Genomic DNA, 21,738 nt, shown 5'->3' on the forward strand with positions numbered 1-21,738 from the left:
TGTCTCTGTCTCTGTCTGGCTGTGGTGGACACATGAGTGAGACGGACACAGGGTTTGTCCTGAGAGGCTCCAGGTTCTGGTGACATGAGAAGCAACACACCAACAACTTCTGTTGAGTATGAGCAGCTCTTTCATCTTGCAAGAGGGAGGTTCCAGGACCAGGACCAGGACCAGTACCAGTACCAGTACCGGAGTCTTCAACATCTAGTCGTGTTTTGTAGGAATGTCCTGGAGGTCTGTCTGTCAGTGGGTGTGCGTGACATTGGGGATACACCTCTTCCTGCTCTCCTCCTGCTCCTCCTCCTCTCCTCCTGCTCTCCTCCTGCTCCTCCTCCTGTCCTCCTGCTCTCCTCCTGCTCTCCTCCTGCTCCTCCTCCTCCTGTCCTCTTGCTCTCCTCCTGCTCTCCTCTCCTCCTGTCCTCCTCTCCTCCTGCTCTCCTCCTGCTCTCCTCTCCTCCTGTCCTCCTCTCCTCCTGCTCTCCTCCTGCTCTCCTCCTCCTGTCCACCTGCTCTCCTCTCCTCCTGCTCCTCCTCCTCCTGTCCACCTGCTCTCCTCTCCTCCTGCTCCTCCTCCTCCTGTCCTGCTCTCCTCTCCTCCTGCTCGTCCTCCTGCTCTCCTCCTCCTGTCCACCTGCTCTCCTCTCCTCCTGCTCCTCCTCCTCCTGTCCACCTGCTCTCCTCTCTTCCTGCTCCTCCTCCTCCTGTCCACCTGCTCTCCTCTCCTCCTGCTCCTCCTCCTCCTGTCCTGCTCTCCTCTCCTCCTGCTCGTCCTCCTGCTCTCCTCCTCCTGTCCACCTGCTCTCCTCTCCTCCTGCTCCTCCTCCTCCTGTCCACCTGCTCTCCTCTCCTCCTGCTCCTCCTCCTCCTGTCCTGCTCTCCTCTCCTCCTGCTCGTCCTCCTGCTCTCCTCCTCCTGTCCACCTGCTCTCCTCTCCTCCTGCTCCTCCTCCTCCTGTCCTCCTGCTCTCCTCTCCTCCTGCTCCTCCTCCTCTCCTCCTCCTCCTGTCTTCCTGCTGTCCTCTCCTCCTGTCCTCCTCCTCTCCTCCTGCTCTGCTCCTCATCCTCATTAGAAAGCCAGGTCAAGTACATCTGGAACAAAGTCAGACTGAATCTTCACTGCTTCCGTTCTACTGAAGGAACCTGTCTCCTCAGCAGCAGAACCCAATGGTTCTGTCTCATTCATCTCATCTTGGTTGCCTTGGTAACCCTGGAACCCATCGTCTCGATAAACAAGCAGGTAATTGAACCCCTGGTCTGGCGTCCCTGCTGCATCCTAACAGAACACGACCGTCGGACCTTTAAAGATTTGATGAATGTTCGTACGAAAACGTCACCTCCGTTTCCTGAGCCGGCGGTTGGCGTGGAGCTCTCACAGAGCGATCACATGATGGTCTGGGGCCAAGTTACGAGACCTCTGGTTTTCAGGCTGCTGTCTCTGGAACTCTTGAACCCCTCACCTTAGAGACCAACGCTTCTAACAGAGGTCTCAAACACTGGCATGGACAGCTGCTGCTGGTGGACCGTGTTGTTGCCTTTGATACGGAGAGAAGCCTGCATTCTTTTGGGTTGAACTTTTTCTTTCTGTCTTTTCAGTTCCATCTTTTCTAAAGCCGCAGGTGGCCAAGACTCAAAACACAGCATCTGGTTGATTGCTGTGTCCACATCAAATAAACATCCACCCATCCCTCCATCCACCCATCCATCCATCTCTCCATCTTCTCCCTCTTCTCCTGTTCAGGGTGGTGGGGGTGGAGCCTATCCCAGCAGCCTTCCCCCTGGACAGGTCACCAGTCCATGGCAGGGCCAACACATAGAGACAGACAACCATTGGCTCTCCCAGCCACGCCTACGGTCAATTTAGAGTCTGGATTAACCTGGTCCCTCTTGATGTCTTTGGACTGTGGAGGAAGCTGGAGTACCAGAGAGAACCCAGCAGGAACAGGGGGAACATGGAGACTCCACACAGAAAGACCCTGTGCTGCAGCCGGGGCTCCACCCACAACCTTCTTGCTGGGGGTCCACAGTGAGGACCACTGCTCCCCCGGGCCGCCCCTGTTAATTATTAAATACATTAAAGTGCGTTCTAAATGCTTACAAATCTTCTTCTCAGTCGTCAGCTATCGAGCTGAATGACTTGTGACAGCCAGGATGACGATCAGTGAGAGTGACATCACGCACCTGTCCAGGTGAGCAGCCCCCCCACGCAGACCACATACTTAGAAGGCCCCCACACAGACTGAAGAAGACCTGGTCTCAGACTGGACGACCCTTCTCATCTCCACGTTGTTCACAGGTACAAGTTTCTTCAAGTTTGGAGCAAAATGTCTGGAGGATAAACATTTAACTGGAGTGTGTAAACGCCAGCGGCCCTCTGGGTTCTGGGTCTGATCAGCAGCAGCTGCCTGGAAAGATCCTCTCCTGGACCTCCTGGCTGGAGTCCTTCATGAGAAACCAGGACGCTGTAGCACTGAAAACCTGATCAAGCTTTCTGGGAGGAGAGGAATGAGAGGCTGAGGGACCAGGACGCCGTCCCAGAACCAGAACAGAGATGTGACAGATGGCAGTGCAGGTTAAACGTTGCGGCGTCAGTTTGTTGTTGTGTTGGAGTCCCAGGTTTTAGCGCGGGGACATTCATACCTCTTGATATCACTTTGGAAATCTGAATCAAAAATGAAACAGGCGAGAGAAACCGAACAGAAAGAGTGGAGGCATTCAGAATGTGATGAAACTAGTTTGATGTCTGGACATGTTGATGGAGGGTCTGGAAAAATGGCTGCCAGATCTTAAGACAAAAATAAGACACCAAGGAAGAATCCTAGAATTCAGGCATGAACCTGCATCACATGACATTCATGCTTCTTTCTTTGTTTGTTTGTGTGCTTCCTGAAACTTTACGAGTGAACACGTGAAGGAGGGAAACCTAATCGGGATGCGTATGAATGGACGGGAAGACGCCAGCATCTGTCAGACATTCTTCACCGTGTTGGATGAATAACCAGCTCTCTCTGCCGATGTCGTTCGCTTTTCAAAGATCAAAACAAACAAGGAGACTTCCCTCGGCCGTTGGGCCTCTGATAGAGAGACAGGAGGCAGGAGAGGGACGCTGGGGGGAGTCGGACTCGCTGGTGAACACGGACACAAGCACAAGACCCACAGCAGCTGGCCTCATGTTCAGGCGCTGGGGGACCTCTGGTGGGCGTCTGAGTGTTTGACCCGTTTACACGATCCGGTCCTGGTGTGGAGCTCTCAGGCCTTCGCCACCACTAACCAGGCAGGTGGTAGTGGTTTGGCAGCTGGTCTAGTTAGTAATCGATGAGGGCGATCACATTACTGAGCACAAAGGTGGTATTTGTCTGTCTCACAGCACAATCACACCAAACCAGTGAGTGAGACAGGCACCAACCCTGGTGGAGGGCTGCATGAGGGCCCAGGACCCCTTGAACCTCCGGGCGAGTCGTGAACGTGTGGTTAGGAACTACATTTGGTTACTCTGCGTTATTTCCTGGCCCTCTGAGGTGCTGCACATATGAAGCAGCTGGGACTCTCTCCTCATGGTGGTGGCAGAATTTATCATCTCTCCACAGGATGAGAAGAATGTTGTTGAGCTGGACCCTCATGTGAGATCAGCCAATCAGCTGCCAGCACCGACGACACACCAGCGGTCTGCTTACCTGCCTGGTCCTTGACTTTGAACGGAGCTTCCAACAAGAACAAAGCTGAAATGTGTGATGTCACAGTACATCGTGCAGGTCAGAGGTCACCTCAGATCAGTCCTATTCATGTGTATATACACGTGTGTGTATATATACAGATGTGTGTATATATACACGTGTGTGTATATATACAGATATGTGTATATATACACGTGTGTGTATATATACACGTGTGTGTATATATACAGATGTGTGTATATATAAACGTGTGTGTATATATACACGTGTGTGTATATATACACGTGTGTGTATATATACAGATGTGTGTATATATACACGTGTGTGTATATATACAGATATGTGTATATATACACACGTGTGTGTGTATATATAAACGTGTGTGTATATATATACACGTGTGTGTATATATATACACGTGTGTGTATATATACAGATGTGTGTATATATACACACACATCTGTATATACACACACATATCTGTATATATACACACGTGTATATATACAGATAGATAGATGATAGATGGATGTGTACAGCAGCTACATATGTACATATATATATACACACATATATATACACGTATATATACACACATATATATACACACACGTGTATATATATATACACACATATATATATGTGTGTATGTGTGTGTGTATATAAATAAATGTATATATCTATCTTCTCTACTTTCTCTAAGTATTCCTTCCAATCCTACCGTTGTATTACCAGTATTTGCTGACACAGGAACAGTCGGTTCCAGAGGTGAAGGTCACAGCTCTCATTCATTCAACTGTAGGTCAAACATCTGCTTCTGTTGTTGTTGTGGAGGTTCGAGGTCACTGAGAAATACTTACAGTGCAGTATTTTTAGATTAATGTAGTCCATCTAACGACCTGGATCTGGCCCTTGGGATCAGGTCTCAGGTGTCAGGTCTGCTGTCCATGAGGATTCAGAAATGACCAAGTGCAGCCAGGCGTATCAGGACTCAACAACATTTTATTCGATACTTTCCAGAACATCTGTACAATACCAACATAATCAAGACCGGGCAGTGATGGCGTGACAGCCAGGAGGGAACCCTGCTTTCAGGAGCACAGCACAACAGCGACTCGCTCTCTTCCCTCGGGAGGCGTGCAGCAGTCCATATTTTGGCAATCACATATCCTGTGCAACAGAAACGGTTCCAAACTGCTCTCCATCACCCCGACATGGCTGTCGAAGCTACGGGCAAACACCGGAGCACCGTGAAGGCAGGGAGGACAGGAAACAAGCAGCAGTGGCTCCCGCCAGGTCCATCTCCGCATGGTGACGGAGGCTGCTCCTCCGCGTCTGTGTTCGGCCGTCACGGATCCACCTCCACCTTAAAGTTTCGGGGTCTAGGATGGAGGACAGGCCAGCGACAGGAACAGAGTAGAAGCCTGGTAACGGGGAGTCATTGGTGTCCAATGACCTGAAACTAAGAGAGGTGTTTGTAGAATCAGCCCTTCACCCACAGGGGGCGTGTCCTCTCCCCAGGAGCCCGCCGTGTTGACGTTCTCGGTCACAGCCTCACGGCAGCCGCTCTCTTCTTGTTCTGTTGAACTTTTTACTGCTCGCACTGTTAGAACTGCTCTCCCTCAGCTTGTGAAGACGGTCCTATTCTGTTTTCCGGTGTGTTGCTACCATTTTTATTCAACTTGGTGGCAGATGTTGCGTGGAAGCCTGTCGGTTGACCAACAGCTGCTCAGCCACATTCAGGACCACAAACCCTGAACCTATTCAGTTACATTGCGTCTGCTCTGACATTTTAAATCCACAGGTTGTTATGAATATGCATAGTGAGCGCCCTCTACTGGCTGAAACGCTGCATTACGGCAGGGACGCTGCAGGCTGATGCGGTGGCGGTGATGTCGCCAGCGTCTCCCTCCCCTCTGCAGGCCATCGGCCGAGAGTGAACGGCCTCCCAGATGAGGAATACTAGGAGGGTCGAGGGACTTCAGGACGTGATCCTGACCCAGCTGGAGGTGTTCTGGCGACTCTACTTGGCTCTGCAGAGACGGCACATCCTTACAGAGCTCTTCTTCACATGAAGTGACACTGGTCTGGATGTTCTAAACCTTCACTTATTGCCCATTTTTTATAGTATTTCTCAAACAGATGCAGCGGCTGCAGGTCGGCTCAGACGAGGAGGTTCCATTTCTCCACTCATAATAATTCAATAAAGTTTTCTTTTGTTTTCTGTGTCTGTCTCTGCAGACACCAAATTTTACAAATGCAGGATCACACGTGAATGATCCACGGTGGGTACAGGGGTCGGGTTAGGCTGCAATCTACAACTTCACCAGCAGAGGTCGCCACATCCTACGAGTTTGGAGAGGCCAGACTAATCCAGGACCGCACACCTGCTGATGCCTCAGCGCAACAGCAGCAAAGCTCCAAGAGCTTCCTGGACACAGCAGCTGCTGCTGGCTTCAGTTTGTTCAGATTGTTGCACACAACGAGACGGGAGGGAGGCCATCACACTCCACAGCTTCTCTATGAACAAGAGGACAGAACCACTTGCCTGACTTGCTGTCGTTGAAAGGACTTCCATGCCTGGGGACCGCCAGCACTGAGTCAGACTGTTTGGCGAAACCCAAATCTGTGTCTAACCTGACATCTGTGGTGGAAAGCACACGTGTGGCGCTGCAGCTGCAGGGTGGCACAGATGATTTTCATCCATTCTTAGTGTCCGGTAACAGTAACCGTACAGAAACGAAGCGCCAAGCAGGAACAAGGAAGAATCAAACCTTTGATCCAGACCTCATCTTCATGGATCAGAACGATAGTTACCGTACTCACAGGGTGAACACAAGGAAAGGCACCTTGAAGGTCCCCGTGCCTGGTTAGTTTACCTGGATCTGGCGGATCCAGGTGGATCTAGCTAGAGAGCGGATGGCTTAACTGGTGGCTTGATCAGGGCTGGGTGTCCAATTACTGCAGTAAAACTGAGTCATCATCTAATAAACTCACTCTAACAGTTTTAGTCCGTATCAAAAAGGATCGATCAGGAGGAGAAGCCGAGGCGACAATAAAGGTGGCGCCGGCTAGGATTTCGGAGCGCTGCCGGCCTGAGTGGATGGGCCCCCCCCCCAGAGAACAACAGAGTTTCTTGATAAACTGAGTAGCACCGCAAATTAACTGCTATTCTTCCTAACCACGTCTCATCAGTAAAGGTCCGTTACATCACAAAAGTGCTAGACTTCCCTTCGGCTCCTCCTCAGTCTAGAAGGAGAGCCTGCAGACGCCAACTCCCACAGTACAATGTCGCTTTGCTTGGCCCAATCCACCTGGACTTCAAATACAAAATCAGTCCCCCCCCCCACCAGATTCCCCAGAAGAAAGAGTATAAAAACATTTTTGAGCCATGAAGACTAGATTTGCGTTTAGGCTCCTGGATCAGAGTGGAACCTTCGAGTTTCCATAGGATACGTTCAAAGGTCCTGCAGCTGACCTTTGTACCCAGGAGGGAAATGGCTGCTGAACTCTACATCTATCAGGAGTGCGCACGGCCATCTCCAGCTTTAGAATCAAACAGGAGGTCAAAACGTTAGCTGCTTAGCTACAAAGTAGCACAAACACACAGCCGCAGGCCCAAGTGAAGCATGGTCAGATTGTCCACTTCCTCAGTCTGCAACATCCACACCACAGAAGCTCGTGTCCAACTATCTCCTCGGGATTCTGTCGTAAGCAAAACAAAAAAGGGTCCTCTGACTGAGGTTCTTAACCTGGGCAGGAGGGAGTCAGGGCTGGGAGCTGCCCTGGCTGTCAGGGTCCGTCTCCGAGGAGCTGGTGACTGAGTCAGAGTCGTCATCATTGTGGTTGTCCTCAGCCAGGTTTTTCTCCCGTATTCGCCTGTGAATGGCACTGAGGCGAGCCAGCAGGCCCTGGTAGTCAAAACGGCCACGCTTCTCCCCAAACGGGTCCTGGGGGGCATGAGGAGAGAAAGAGTGAGCTGAGTTTGGGAGGTGCTGTTCACCACTCCATGATTCTCTGGGTTAACTTTCACTGCCATGCGCTAGCGAGTGGTGTCCTGCAGCAGAAGGCGCGACTCTGCACCTCGTGCTCCTCAGGGGGCCTGTGGTGCTGCACCAGGCCCCCTGAGGAGCACCTTAAGGGGGCAGAGGAGGACGGAAGCTCTGATGGCCCAGGGACCGGGATCTTAACTGTAGTTTATTTTCATAGACTACAACACCAGTGACCTTATGGGTGTGAGAGAAACACTCCTAACAAATAAATCCATGTATCAAATAAAAATGCCCCCAGCAACGTCGCTGGTGAGTGTTGACAGAAGGAGGATGACGCATTCACAGGGAAGCAAGCTTGTAAAATGGAAGCAGGGCTGTGCTCGTTCTCCTGATGGGTTCAGGTTTTTTCATCGTCATTGTGCAAATTTTCTGGATGTCTTGAAAGATGTTGATCATTTTAAAGCTGCAGTCATGGCAACTTTTCTCAGAAACGCTGGCAGGGAAGGAGTTACCTGACGACAGTGAAGATGTTCCTATCAAATGTGTCACGTGAGCCAGGATGCACAAGAGCCCCGCTTGCACAGAACAGCTCCCGACGAGCGTCACCCAGGGGGGAGGCTCACCCTGGGGTGGCTGCTGGTGGGGGAGGAGCTCAGGAGGACTGTGGAAACTACGTCCCGTGTGCGGGGGCACAAACTTGCTCATCTTGAGCTGGTCAGTCCTCACATCCATCACTCATGCCAGTGACTCACAGCACCCCCGCTAACAGACGCTGCCTCAGCTCTGCTCACATTCTCACTAAACTTTTGCCTGGACTGTCGTCTCTACAGAGGTGAAGCCAGCGCTCACCTGCATGTTCTGGCCCTGTAGATGGAGCCTCTCCTTGCAGACGCCCTCGTAGAAGTCGTAGTATTCTAGGAAGGACTTTTCCATCACGCTCCTGGAAACACAAACAGGCAACGATAACGGCTTCACTCCTCACGTCAGTAAAGTGGCCGCTCGATTGGCTGACATCAAGTATGTTCCCTTCCTAGCGGTGGAGTCACGACCGCGAGTCTTAATCAGAAACTGACGGAAACCAACAATTTTGAAGAAGAAGAAGAAGAGTGAATGTCCTACCACAGAGCCTCAGGGCAGGGGATTTTACCCTCCAGCATGTCACACACAGCAACCCGCATGGTCTCATGGCGGATGCACTCGTTGTAGTTCTTACTGTCACCTGGGTGTCGCTCCTGACACACACACACACACACACACACACACACACACACACACACACACACACACCAATAGTGAGTCAACAGCTGATACATGCAGGAGTCAAAGGAGGTTAGAGGTGGTACCAGCCGGGTCTAAACACCAGTCCCTGACGTTGGATCGTTCAGCTCCAGGTCTGAGAGAAGAGGTCACATGACAATAGACGCCAGAGTGCGTAGCCTCCAACTCCACGTGATAGAAACACATAAACCAAGAGACAACGACCAAACCAAGCAGGGGAGCGAAACGTAATGTGAAACTCTGCTGATGGGTGAGCGATTGTGAGGGGGGGCGGACATGAACAGCTTCACAGCCGGACCATGACGGAGGCGCACCCAGGAGAACACCAGGCTCTGTCCCCCTCAGGTGAGTGCAGATACCTTCTAGCAATCTAGCAGACAGAATTCTCTCACATCCAAATTCCATTTCTAATTTCCACGCAGCGCTAATAAATGAACCCGCTTCACCTGTGCGCCCTAATGCCCCGTAAGCACGGCGGGTCAAAGTTGCTCCGTCATGGCCGCAGCGCAGACAGAACGACCATCGCATTCTTTCTCATGTTGTTCCAAACATCCTAAAAGTGAGAGGTACCTGCTCAAAGCCCGGTTCGTTGTGGTAGGGGTTCTCCGTCATCAGAGACTGGATGGAAATGAGGACAGACGACATACTTTGGGCTGGACTCCATGCTGGGCCTGTCCACGTCCTAGTCTCACACACACACACACACACACACACACACACACACACACACACACACACACACACGCGTCAGCCAGTGTGTTTGACACTTCTCGATGTAGAGAGATGAAACACAAGTGAATTCGTCTGTCGCCTGCTGAGACCTCCCAGGTTCAAACACCATGCAGCACCTTCAACGCCGTACGTGGTGTGACACAGGAAACACGTGTGTAAAGTTTGGCTGCGTCACTGCTGGGCCGTCGCTAACTCTAGAAAGTTCTACAGCTCATGTTCGTTACCAGGTGTTTGAGGTGGAGCTTCAGTTATTGGCACGTACCTGACAGCATCACCATCACACGCAAGAGGAACTCCTTCACATCATCATTGTTTATATCAGAACCAAGATACTTGAATATTTGAGAGCAAATGATTCTGACTTTTCAAAAACTCTACAACCACAAACTGAAACTTTGTAATGTGTCACGGTGTCCAGGTTCGTCCTGAGCGTCGACCCTCAGGTGGAGGACGAGCGGCGACCCGTGGACTCCCGACCAACAGAACCCTAATCACCATTACCGACATCAAACAACAACTGCTGCTGTTGGCTGATCCGGTCTGGTCTGTCAGCGAGGACGGTGCCGTCAGCATCTTTGGAGTTTGGACAGTTGGTCAAACAACACGGGACATTTTAAATGTCGGAAATTGTGACATAAAAACGTGAGTTTACAAGCTCAAAATAGAGGAATTTTCCTCTGGAGTTTCCCTTCCTTTTCTACCGTCACACGAGTTACAGATGAATCTGCCCTCTGTCTGCTGTTCCTTCTAATCTGGAATTACAAGGCGACTCAAAGACCAGCAGTGAGACGTGTCGTCACCCGTCTGACGTCATCAACCACCGACAGCCAGAAGGGAACGTCAACAGCCATCAGGCAACGTTCGCTTTTAGACTTTTAAAATGAAGTGAAACTCGTGAAAATGTGGTGATTCATTGTGTTGCACTCACTCTCTCTCTCACTCACACACACACACACACACACACACACACACACACACACACACCCGTCCTACACCATATAATCATCCTTTCTTTCTTTCCTGGGTGACACAGACGGGGGGGAGGGGAGCTGTGTAGGACTCACCCCAGGATGCTGAGGCAGACTTTGCCGTTCCGGTAAAAGTTGGGGTTGAAGCGGACTGTGTTGTGCCCGGTGGTGATGAGTTTGACCCGCGGGGGGTGGATGGGGTAGTTGGGGGGGCAGCGGAACAGGAAGAGGAAAAACCCGCCCTCATACGGTGTGTCGAAAGGCCCCGTGATCAGGGCGTGGATCTGAGGGGGAGGAGAGGAGCCAGACAGTGAAGCAGGCAGCAGAGACTTCAGACCGACATGGGACAATGGAGAGACGATGGGAGACAGACAACAGGAAGTGGATTGGGAGACTTTCAGAAGTACGGCACCAAAGAGAGCTGGACTCACTGGATCATGACCAGATCCCCAGAATCTACTCAGCGATTTCAGTTCCGCTGGGGGGTTCCTTTTATTTCCAAACCCTGAATGTCACAGAAGCGTCACCTGACTGATGACATAGAGTTTAAAAGACGAGCGGCGTCACATTCTGCTCTCCTGACCTTTGCCAGGACCAGCTGGCTGGACTGGTAGCTCCGTCACCGCCAACAGCGGAACTGTGACGCCAGCCACCAGAACCACTCTGACTGGGAGACGAGCTTCATGTCAGTGGAGACTTCATAAGAATTCACTGCCAAATTCACCTTCAAGGAGGGAAACCTCATTCTTCCATATCAGATGAGCTCTGTGGCAGCTCAGCATCCGTCCAGCGCACGTGCCAGGAGGCAGTGACTGGACAAGTGAGCCCTGGTCTTTTACCTTGGTCATGTCTTGAGGATCAGGGACAACAAACATCCCGGGCGGAGGCTCCTTGTAGATAGACATGATGTCCCTGCAAAGACAAATGGAAACCAGCAGGTCACGGCCCAGACGTTTCACAGGGAGAGGAGCAACGTCTCTTTGTTGAGCTGAAAACAGATTCAAAAGAACAGCACCAAGACGTGGCGGCCATCAGTCATCACATGTGGAACCCTTCACACTGCCACGAAGTCCTGAGGATTCACTTATTACGTCATAGTCCCTGTCACCGGCTCATTTACCAAAATATCACAACTGTTGTTATAAAACTGATGTTCGGCCCTGCCAGCGCTCCCAGTCCACAGCACTGCAACCTGAACCAGTCCGAAAGGTCCCGGACGGAAGCTGGAGGAGCGCGTGTGCTGGAGGAAACTTTTTGAGGACTTTCACTTTCGATCTCACGCGAGCTGATATTGTGAGGCCACTGCCACGAGCTCGTCCCACCTACCTCTTGATCCGCAGGATGCACTGCTGGGAGGCTCTCTCGTTGTCCCAGTCCGTGCTGAGGGTCGGGTCCCAGGAAGTGGGGTGGATTTGGTTCAGCAGGCCCGCTCCGGCTACCCCTCCGACCCCGAGTCCGACACCCTGGAGAGGCGTGGAGGTGTGGACGATGGGAGATACAGCCAGGATCGGTGGCGATGGGCCGGGTGTGAATGTGCTCTCAAAGCCGGCTGCAGTGGCAGACACAGCGGACATAGCAGGGGCCACCGCGGCGGTTAGGCCAATCTGCGCGACCGCAGCGGGAGGAGGGGAGGCCGGATTGGCGCTGGAGTGAGCACCGCTGGCTGCCGAGTGCGCACCCGGCAAAGAGTTGGCCAAAGTCGGCAAGATCGAGGCTCCGCCGCCCTGTGCGGTGACGCCGAGACCAAGGGCACCGCCGGCGAACTCCTCTCCGATACTGTCCGCCATAGCTCGTCAGCTAGGAAGCTACGTTACAACGTCGGCGGGGACCGATTTACGGCGCCGTTAGCTGCACTTACAGCCGAGCGCGAAGCTAAAGTTTCTCCTGCTGGTTCAGTGGGACCGGACAGCGGGCGGCCCGGGGGGAGACAAGGCCAGAAAACACGGCATTCCTACCACGACATCGCTGGTTATCGTTAGCTTAACCGGGTCCGGGTCCCGGCCCCCAAAGTACCGAGGTGGCCGAAAATGAGCTCGCCCGCCTTACAGCGTCCGACGAGCCGACTCACCGTCTGGAGGTTACCGGGCCGAACACGCGCAGAGCCCCGAGGTTCGGTTGCATACGAACCTTCAACCTGTCAGCCTTCCTCGAAACGCAACTTCGAGATTTGACTTCCGACCAGTCAAGTTGATGGGAAACGACAACAAAGGCACTTCCGGTTTGACATTTCAAAGTAAAGGTGTGTGACGTTTCATGATGACGTTTTTTCGGGGGGGGGGGGTGGTGGTACAATGATGATCCAGCCGAGGACGTCACTGCCTTGTAAGCGTCTTTGACCAGTAAAACCAGCAGAGATTGAATGCTTTTACTGGGTTTTGGTCACATGACTGTGTGTTTGATGTGGCTTCCTGTATCATGTGACACTGTTGACCAGTTTAGTTATGGATGGATGGATGGATGAATAGATGGACAGATAGATCGATCACACAGCCAAACAGAAGTGCTGGATCTCACAGAGGCGTGGGTTCAGCTCGTCAAGACCTGCAGGTGATCAGGTCATCCAAGGGTTCAAGTGTCTGCTGTATTTGAACCGTTTCAGATCACAACAAAGCACTTTTGCCTCTCACTGATTTTCAACTCCCAAGCAGATTTTTTCCCGTTGTTTCGTTTTTTTACTTGAAGTTCCAGGTCTCTGCGGTATCTCAGCCACGGTGGCTGACACCACATTTACTTTAAGTATAACGAGGGAACCAGCAAGCAGCTTCTCTTGCATGTCGAGGACATGCAGGATGGCGTGAAGCTCCAGTCGGGATCGGAAGTAGAGAGGCCCTAACCAGCAAAGGCTCCTCCTCCCAACCACCTGGGTTGGTCAGAACCAGTAGGTCGGAGCAGTGGACGACAGCACAGCCTCTGTTTCTGATCACCCACCGGCCGGCAGCGCTCCTCCCTGGAAATGTTTCAGGACATCCGGTCGCTTCAAGAGACAGGAGACATTTTGTCCTGTTAAACTTGATTTTTTATTCCTCCTATTGACCCTTTTGCTACTGGCAGGTTCCCATTGATTCATATTTTGAGTGAAGGTTCATTAAAAAAAGTCACCTCTGGCCTGTTGCTACGAACAACGCGACACTCCGGCTGACGACAGGCCGAGTCTGGGCCTGGAGCCCGGAGCGCCGCTCCAGCCATCAGGTCTGCTTGACTACACTGCCAGTCGAGTCTCAAGCACCAGTATCAGCCTGTTCTCAAGAGAACAAACATCTCGTCTCAGAAATGAGGACGGACAAGAGACAGTGTCGTTATCCCAACCATTTATTTTAGACAGAATATTTTACCAAGTGAGGTTTTACATAAAACTCCAGAAAAACAAGTGTAGGACCATAAAAACGTCATTTGAGGTTTTCCAGCCTCAGGTGTGGCTTCCTTGGATATCTCTTGCAGTGGAATGGCCTGTCAGCTCCTTCACCCCCAGTGTGACAGGAAGGGAGGGGGAAAGAGGAGATGGGGGTGCGTTACATGGCGAAGAGAATGAGGAACGCCACCATCAGACAGAAGAGACCCATAGCCTCAGACAAGGCGAAGCCCAGGATGGCGTAGGAGAAGAGCTGCTGCTTCAAAGAGGGGTTCCTGTGGAGAACGCGGAGAACCAGCTGAGTGACTCCGCCATTTGAAAGGGCTTTTATACGACGGGACTCAAAATTCACACACACACACGCATGATTTAAACATGACAGGACTCACATACATGAAACAATGATTCAACTCCATGAGATCAGAGTGTAAGTTACTTGTCACGCCATGCGGCATCTGGCTACACCTCCACTCCATGATCAACTGTTTCACTAAAAGTTTCCTTTTTAAATCCATCAGGACCAGGAACACAAAGCAGCCGCCTCAGACGCTGAACACGCCACATGTAGCCGCTGGAACACGTGACGCTGTGACTGACGCGCTCTGACATGACATCTTCCAGTGATGGATGTACCACCAGTGTCCTTGTGCCTGCACACCCACGGGCGGATGAGCAGGCAGACCATTCAGACAGAAGCAGAAGAGCTTAGACCCACAACTCTGCTGCTTCACTCCAGCACCAAGGAGTTTCCTCCCACGACCTGAGTCCAAGAACTCATCTGGCACAGCAGACCAGGACTGGTCTGATCACGGCTGGGCGTTACAAACATCCATGACGACATGACCACAACCCCCCCCCCCCCCCCCCCCCCAACAGCCCTGGTCAGACCCAACAACACAGCAGGTAACAGACCTCAACTCTCTCCTCAGACGTGTTCCTAACTGGGCTTCTCTCTCCTCCTCCTGTCCTCATACGTGTTACTAACTCCTCTTCTTCTCCCCTCATCCCAGATCCTGGTGCTGCTGGAGGAGGCTCCAGACCTGAAGAGGCTCCAGCTGCCACCCGTAGTATCGCATCAGTACGAGTAGTATTTATATCAGTATTCTCAGTACTGTACTTGGACTGTATTTGCTTGCACTTAAATGATCAAGTCACCCTGAAGCTGAAGCTTCAGTCACCACTAGATGTTGTTCTTGGAAGCCATTGTCATCTGCTGTGTCCTTTGTCCTTCTCTCTGCTCATCTTTCTCCTTCAGTTGTTCACAGCCCCATCTGTCTGTCACTCTCTCCCTTCTCTCTCTCTTTTCTGTCCCTCTCCATCTTTGTCTCTGTCCCTCCAGCAGGTCAAAGCAGAAGTCCGTCCCCACTGATCCTGGATCTGCTCCACCTTCCTGCTGGTAAAGGAAGGTTTTAATCTCTGCCGTCTCAGATGTGCTTTTTCATGGAGGATTGTTGGGTGGAGGTTCTCCACCTCCTCCCCTAGGAGTGAGGTTCTCCACCAGCTCTGATGTCATCTACTGGTCAGACCAGGCTCAGTTGAGTGTCCTGGTTGGGATGAGCGCTGCTCCAGAACACTGAGCAGTAACACCAGAGGGCGCCTGTGAATGGGTTACTTCTTAAAGCAGAAATAACCATCAACTTTAATATGTGAGGGCTGCACGGTGGTGCAGTGGTCAGCACTGTGGCCCCCAGCAAGAAGGTTCCGGGTTCGAGTCCCGGCTCGGGCACGGGATCTTTCTGGGTGGAGTCTCCATGTTCTCCCTGTTCCTGCGTGGGTTCTCTCTGGGTAGTCCAAAGACATCAAGAGGGGACTAGGCTGATTGATACTCTAAATTGACTGTAGGTGTGACTGTGAGTGTGAATGGTTGTCTGTCTCTATGTGTTGGTCCTGCGATGGACTGGCGACCTGTCCAGGGTGAACCCCACTTCTCACCCGTAGATGCTGGGATAGGCTCCACCCCCCCATGACCCTTAATGTGTAGGAATAAGCGGAAGATGACGATGGATGGACTTTAATATGAAACAAGGTTCCCACGTTCTTGGGAACTGAATGAAGGATGGATCACTAGAACCTCCATAAACCTTCAGATTACGGACACACAGGAAGGAATCTGGGACGCTGCGTGTCTTCGTGTCCCTGGAGACAACGGGAACAAACTGCAGGTGGATTGATGTCTCTTCTCTAACATTTCCAAGATCAGAACCAAACGGAACCATTCCTGATGGCACTCTGGTACCATCCATGCATGTGAATGACGTGAAGGACAGTGACAGCCAGAAACATCTCAAAGACTTCGAGTTGCTCTCATCCATCCAGACGGTCGAGTCCAGAGAAGCTTACCTGGCGTAGCCAATGATGAGGCTGCCGAACACCGTTCCGATTCCAGCTCCTGAACCGGCCACGCCCACTGTGGCAGCTCCAGCACCAATGAATTTGGCGGCAGTGTCGACATCCTGAGAGATGGCGCTGGTCTGGAAAGAACGGGTCAGGACCGCAGACTGGCTGACTGGTAACAGGGCCTAGGGAGAAGAGGAAGGATGACCTCCAACTACCTCGCCACAGCAACTCTCTTTAAAAGGCCAGTTAGGAAATATCTTGGCATGTGAAGGGTTATACCACAGTAATTATTGTGATGGTCATTTCCAGATAGATTCAAGTCATGCCTGGTAATGTGGGGGTTTAATGGCAAAACGTACCATGCTCTTATTTTGAAAGGGTGCTGTGAATTGTGAGGAGGTTGGGTGTCATCTATGAGTGACAGGGGTTCAACAAAATGAGCTGCGATGAAGACACAGCAGCAGGAGGACCAACGTGAGGGCTGAAGCAGGGCTGAAGCAGAGCTGGGCGACAGCGCCTCAGAAAACCTCCCCTTGATTTGATTTTTAACAAGAAAAAAAAATCTGATTTGAATCGATTTTTCTGTCCAACTTAAACGCAAACAACAGATGACAAATAAACGGCTCCAAACAAGTTCTACCTTTATTCTGTTTTACTTTAGGGTTCAAGTGCTGACAAGCCAAAAACACGCTTGGAGGCGAGATGGCGGACCGCCGTCGAAAACACAAGTCGGTCTTATTATCATCTCTCATCTCAACCTGGCAACGACACAGCACACCTTCGACCGTGGACGTTTTAAAAGGTGTAATTTTTGATAAAACCAACAAAATAATGCTGAAAACCCTCGGCTGCGTGCCACTGCTTAGGTGACGGGATGACTTTGCTGCGCTGCTTCCTCCGGTTGCAGCAGCTCTTCCTCACGGCGAGCGCCGGTCGGTTCCAAGTCTGACGCAAAAAAAAAAAAAAACACGAACCAGTTCCATACAGCAGATGTAGCAACACCTGACTTTGGTGCAGGCTCCGCTTCCCCGTCGCTGCCATGTTTGTGAATCAAAAATGCTTGGGTGCGCCCTGCTAACGTACCCCCGTAGACTGCTGGGGGACATTAGTTCCACATTAATAAGAGATTCTCATAAACGCTTATCCTCCTGAACTGTAAATTCCAATTCATCAAATTGATCGATCCATCGCGCAGGTCTAGCTTGCAGACACGGGGGAGCAGGAGCCTGTCAGCTGAGACAGCATCCAGTTTGTCTCCTTGTGCAGGAACACTTTGTTCCCACTGTAGTTTCACCCCTCGTGATGTTTTCTAGCTGAATGACCTCAGCAGATCCTGAGGAACGCCAGACGCCATGCTGGTTAAAGCCAGAACCGGTAACTCGCCCTACACGTGCAGGCCCGTAGTCCAGAAATTAAGCTTGGAAGGTGTTTAAGTATTTTAGAATTCCATTTTAGGGTGAGACTAACAATAAACTGCCTTAACTGGAGCGCAGACACCCCCCCCCCCCCAGCGGCCCAACAACCAGGGATTAACAAAAGAGGAGAAAAGGAGTCAAAAGATCAACTGGCAGATTTCACCCTGAGAACTTCTGGCTGTTTTACCCCTGAAAGGAGAGGACGAGGGTGGAATTGTTCTCACCTGCTGCTCCACTCTGGCTTCAGGTCTGTTGAAGAGGGAGACGGAGACTGGCCGGGCGAGGACTCTGGACCCCCCTCGCAGCTACACACACACACACACAGTCATGACGATCAATACACACACACACACACACACAGTCATGACGATCAATACACACACACACACACACAGTCATGACGATCAATACACACACACACACACACAGTCATGACGATCAATACACACACACACACACACAGTCATGACGATCAATACACACACACACACACACAGTCATGACGATCAATACACACACACACACACACAGTCATGACGATCAATACACACACACACACACAGTCATGACGATCAATACACACACACACACACAGTCATGACGATCAATACACACACACACACACAGTCATGACGATCAATACACACACACAGTCATGACGATCAATACACACACACAGTCATGACGATCAATACACACACACAGTCATGACGATCAATACACACACACAGTCATGACGATCAATACACACACACACACACACAGTCATGACGATCAATACACACACACACACACAGTCATGACGATCAATACACACACACACACACAGTCATGACGATCAATACACACACACACACACAGTCATGACGATCAATACACACACACACACACACACACAGTCATGACGATCAATACACACACACACACAGTCATGACGATCAATACACACACACACAGTCATGACGATCAATACACACACACACACACAGTCATGACGATCAATACACACACACACAGTCATGACGATCAATACACACACACACAGTCATGACGATCAATACACACACACACAGTCATGACGATCAATACACACACACAGTCATGACGATCAATACACACACACAGTCATGACGATCAATACACACACACAGTCATGACGATCAATACACACACACAGTCATGACGATCAATACACACACACACACAGTCATGACGATCAATACACACACACACACACACAGTCATGACGATCAATACACACACACACACAGTCATGACGATCAATACACACACACACACAGTCATGACGATCAATACACACACACACACAGTCATTACAATCAATACACACACACACACAGTCATTACAATCAATACACACACACACAGTCATTACGATCAATACACACACACAGTCATTACGATCAATACACACACACACAGTCATTACGATCAATACACACACACAGTCATTACGATCAATACACACACACAGTCATTACGATCAATACACACACACAGTCATTACGATCAATACACACACACACTTCTACAAGAATCTCAAATCTGAGCCAAGTTTCTCCGTGAATGGCTTTAACCCTCCAGCTTGGAGGTCTCTACGCCTCTCCAAAGGTTCCATTTGATGGGAGTCAATGACGCAGACATTATTGACCTTCAACTACAAAAACCAGGATCATCAACACAAGCGGAGACCTGGGCCGATTGTTCGAGCCGGAACAGAACAGACGTGAAAGCTGGACTCGTGATTTGATGCGAGGGACGACAGGTTAATCTTGAGTTGTGTTTTCTGGTCTGCAGGCGCCGGCGCTGACGAGACTCTCCGCTGCTCGGCACGATCTAAGAGGGGCACTGATGCGTCGGTGCAGCTCCAGAGACAACGCTTCCGCCAGCGGCTGGCTGACTGCACGCGTGCAGACTTTTGATTGAGATCCGTGACGCGGTGCATTGCCAAGCCCCCAACTGAGCAGGACCTCAGTGGACCTGTGGGAGTTTAGCTAGCATCAATTCATGAAGAACTACATTAACCAGTTACAGTTTTACAGGTGACCAATACTACTACATGTCCCAATTTGACTTGCAGTATTTCTGCATCAGTGTCTGTCACAGCTCGTATCCGTTAATATTCCGCCTGCTCTGACGACCTCACCGTCTGATATAAATATGGAACCGCGTACTCCATGATGCCTCCATGACTGGGATGCCCAAAATGCTACAGGGTCAGCTGACATGGAAATGCCACCAGCTGAGCATCCATCATGAGGATCCATAGATAGAACATGGCGGCCATCTACCCCTGCAACAGCAGCAGCTCGTTAACGTGTCCTTGACACACGAGGATGCAGGGAACCTCATCACTGGGCCACCACGGTGGTAGCACACCGATAAGATGCAGTGCATGACAGGCCACACCTCCATCGGCTGTTGAGGGTCCAACATTCAACCACCATTCAGAACTAGAAACCAGACTTCACCGTAGCATCCACAGATGAATCAAGACTGATATTTGAAGATGCATCAGCTGACGTACCACAGCAGGAGAAGTGACAAACTTAGCACAGGCGTACATGGCTGGAACCTGCAAGACAAGGAGACAGAGAGTTAGACCATCAGGCAGCAGGTTCAGGTCCGAGCCAGAGCCAGATGACAGCTGCCGCAGGAGCCAGACCGTGACCCGACACAACTACACAGGTGCCAACGCTATCAAAACACTATTTTGGGTGAAATCTTGTGGTGCTACAGAGACGTCCTGCTTCCACAGACAACACGCCTTTGGCCACGGTTCTGATGAAGTTCCTCCACAGTCAGTTGAATGTGAGTCACATTTAAACTGAGTAATGATGCTCATGCAGCCCAGCCTGTGGGATGAATACAGTTTAAGATTCTCAAAGAAAACAACATGTCATGTTGCCACCTCTGGAGGACTTTCATGTCTTCTCACTTTTAGCTGTGCAGCCTAGCAGTGACAGGACAAACGCTGCAGCTGCAGCCGCAGACAGGAGAACACGGGTCATGCAGAGGTCAAGTCTCACACCGAAGCGATGGACGGGTGCAGCTCGGTGTGTGCCAGTGGCTGAGAGGCTAATCCCGGTGATTTTACTACTGCAAGGATCAAATGAGCTTAACTGCTGAGTGTCTGCACATGCTGCGTTAGGAAGGCCTCGACGTCCCACTGAGGCTGCTGCTTTCGTGTCGGCTCGGACTTCCGTCACAGCCATCACACGGAAGAGATGTCAATCACCGCAGACCAGGGGGAGCGGCATGATGAAGCCCCGGGTTTGCCTGGCTGTCCTCGCACAGGAGGCGGTTCACCAGAGCTATGCTAGCGTCACGATGCTAAGCTAACGAGGCTGCAAACTTGAAGGTCAAAAAAATTAAACACGGTCACACTGGGCCTGGAAATCAAGGATTTCTGGCTCAAATGACTTAAGACGCCCTGAACTACAAAGGCCGAAGCGGCTCCCTCAGTCCACGGTGTCGGTGTCCCTGCAGCGGTGACTGAATCCGAGCGGGGAGGCCCGGAGTGTCAGACATTTTACATTCAGATGTCTGTCAGTGCAAGTCCTCCTGACCGCGCAGCGCCGGGGCAGTGATCCGGTGCTGCGCGGCAGCTGACGACCGGAGAACCAGGCCGGGACACGACAACCGTCTCTGCTGCTCACACATATCACGAAGAGTCAAACTGAGGAGCAGAAAGCCATCCCTGGGAGTCGAGTCCCTGAATGGCCGACCTAGCTCGGAAGCTAGCAAGTGTTAGCAATACCAGCTAGCTTCCCGACAGCAAGCGAGTTATGATGTCACCCACGCCGGGAGCCACAGGCGGACCACCGGGAGCAAATCAAGATGGGAACACGTGAACTTGGTTCCTACCGGTTCGTTTCAGCTTTCGGAGGGTCGGGGATCTGCGGCTCTCGCTCCCAGCGGTAGTCAATGAATGAAGACTGAGGTGGGAAGTCACCTTGTGGTTTATGAGCCCGGC

The 21,738-nt window shown here is 51.3% G+C and overlaps 2 protein-coding genes and 1 long non-coding RNA gene across 4 annotated transcripts; 1 reads left to right on the forward strand and 2 right to left on the reverse strand.

Annotated features, from left to right (window-relative positions):
• Nucleotides 1-4,659: 4,659 nt before the first annotated feature.
• On the reverse strand, nt 4,660-12,852 carry ube2z (ubiquitin-conjugating enzyme E2Z). The gene is made up of 7 exons (XM_086183798.1): nt 11,967-12,852; nt 11,480-11,552; nt 10,737-10,924; nt 9,511-9,622; nt 8,782-8,894; nt 8,512-8,602; nt 4,660-7,620 (listed from the first exon to the last, which is right to left on the reverse strand). Exons 1-7 carry the CDS (start codon nt 12,425-12,427, stop codon nt 7,438-7,440), a joined length of 1,221 nt encoding a protein of 406 aa, XP_086039924.1. The 5' UTR covers nt 12,428-12,852; the 3' UTR covers nt 4,660-7,437.
• LOC147245636 (uncharacterized) lies at nt 11,937-17,107 on the forward strand. 2 transcript variants are annotated; one of them, XR_015109930.1, is made up of 4 exons: nt 11,937-12,879; nt 14,508-14,892; nt 15,000-15,067; nt 15,245-17,107. It is a non-coding gene; the product is annotated as an uncharacterized LOC147245636 (long non-coding RNA). The 2 variants fall into 2 exon arrangements; XR_015109931.1 differs by lacking the exon at nt 11,937-12,879 and adding an exon at nt 12,973-14,416.
• Nucleotides 13,932-21,738, reverse strand: atp5mc1 (ATP synthase membrane subunit c locus 1). The gene is made up of 5 exons (XM_086183799.1): nt 21,630-21,738; nt 20,290-20,337; nt 17,966-18,046; nt 16,330-16,508; nt 13,932-14,264 (listed from the first exon to the last, which is right to left on the reverse strand). Exons 2-5 carry the CDS (start codon nt 20,326-20,328, stop codon nt 14,150-14,152), a joined length of 414 nt encoding a protein of 137 aa, XP_086039925.1. The 5' UTR covers nt 20,329-20,337; nt 21,630-21,738; the 3' UTR covers nt 13,932-14,149.

Source organism: Aulostomus chinensis, chromosome 18 (assembly GCF_037954235.1).
Source record: "Aulostomus chinensis isolate RoL2024-O1b breed Wild chromosome 18, RoL_Achi_v1.0, whole genome shotgun sequence".
In the NCBI taxonomy this organism is placed as follows: Eukaryota; Metazoa; Chordata; class Actinopteri; order Syngnathiformes; family Aulostomidae; genus Aulostomus; species Aulostomus chinensis.

Coding starts and splice junctions, on each gene's coding strand:
- ube2z (XM_086183798.1), bottom strand. CDS start 12,427: ATGGCGGACAGTATCGGAGAGGAGTTCGCCGGCGGTGCCCTTGGTCTC. Junction 9,623..10,736: donor GTCTGCCTCAGCATCCTGGG/GTGAGTCCTACA, acceptor GTGTGAGACTAG/GACGTGGACAGGCCCAGCAT. Junction 8,895..9,510: donor ACGAACCGGGCTTTGAGCAG/GTACCTCTCACT, acceptor TGTGTGTGTCAG/GAGCGACACCCAGGTGACAG.
- atp5mc1 (XM_086183799.1), bottom strand. CDS start 20,328: ATGTACGCCTGTGCTAAGTTTGTCACTTCTCCTGCTGTG. Junction 18,047..20,289: donor TTGTCACTTCTCCTGCTGTG/GTACGTCAGCTG, acceptor GTGTGTGTGTAG/CTGCGAGGGGGGTCCAGAGT. Junction 16,509..17,965: donor AAGCCAGAGTGGAGCAGCAG/GTGAGAACAATT, acceptor TCTTCTCCCTAG/GCCCTGTTACCAGTCAGCCA.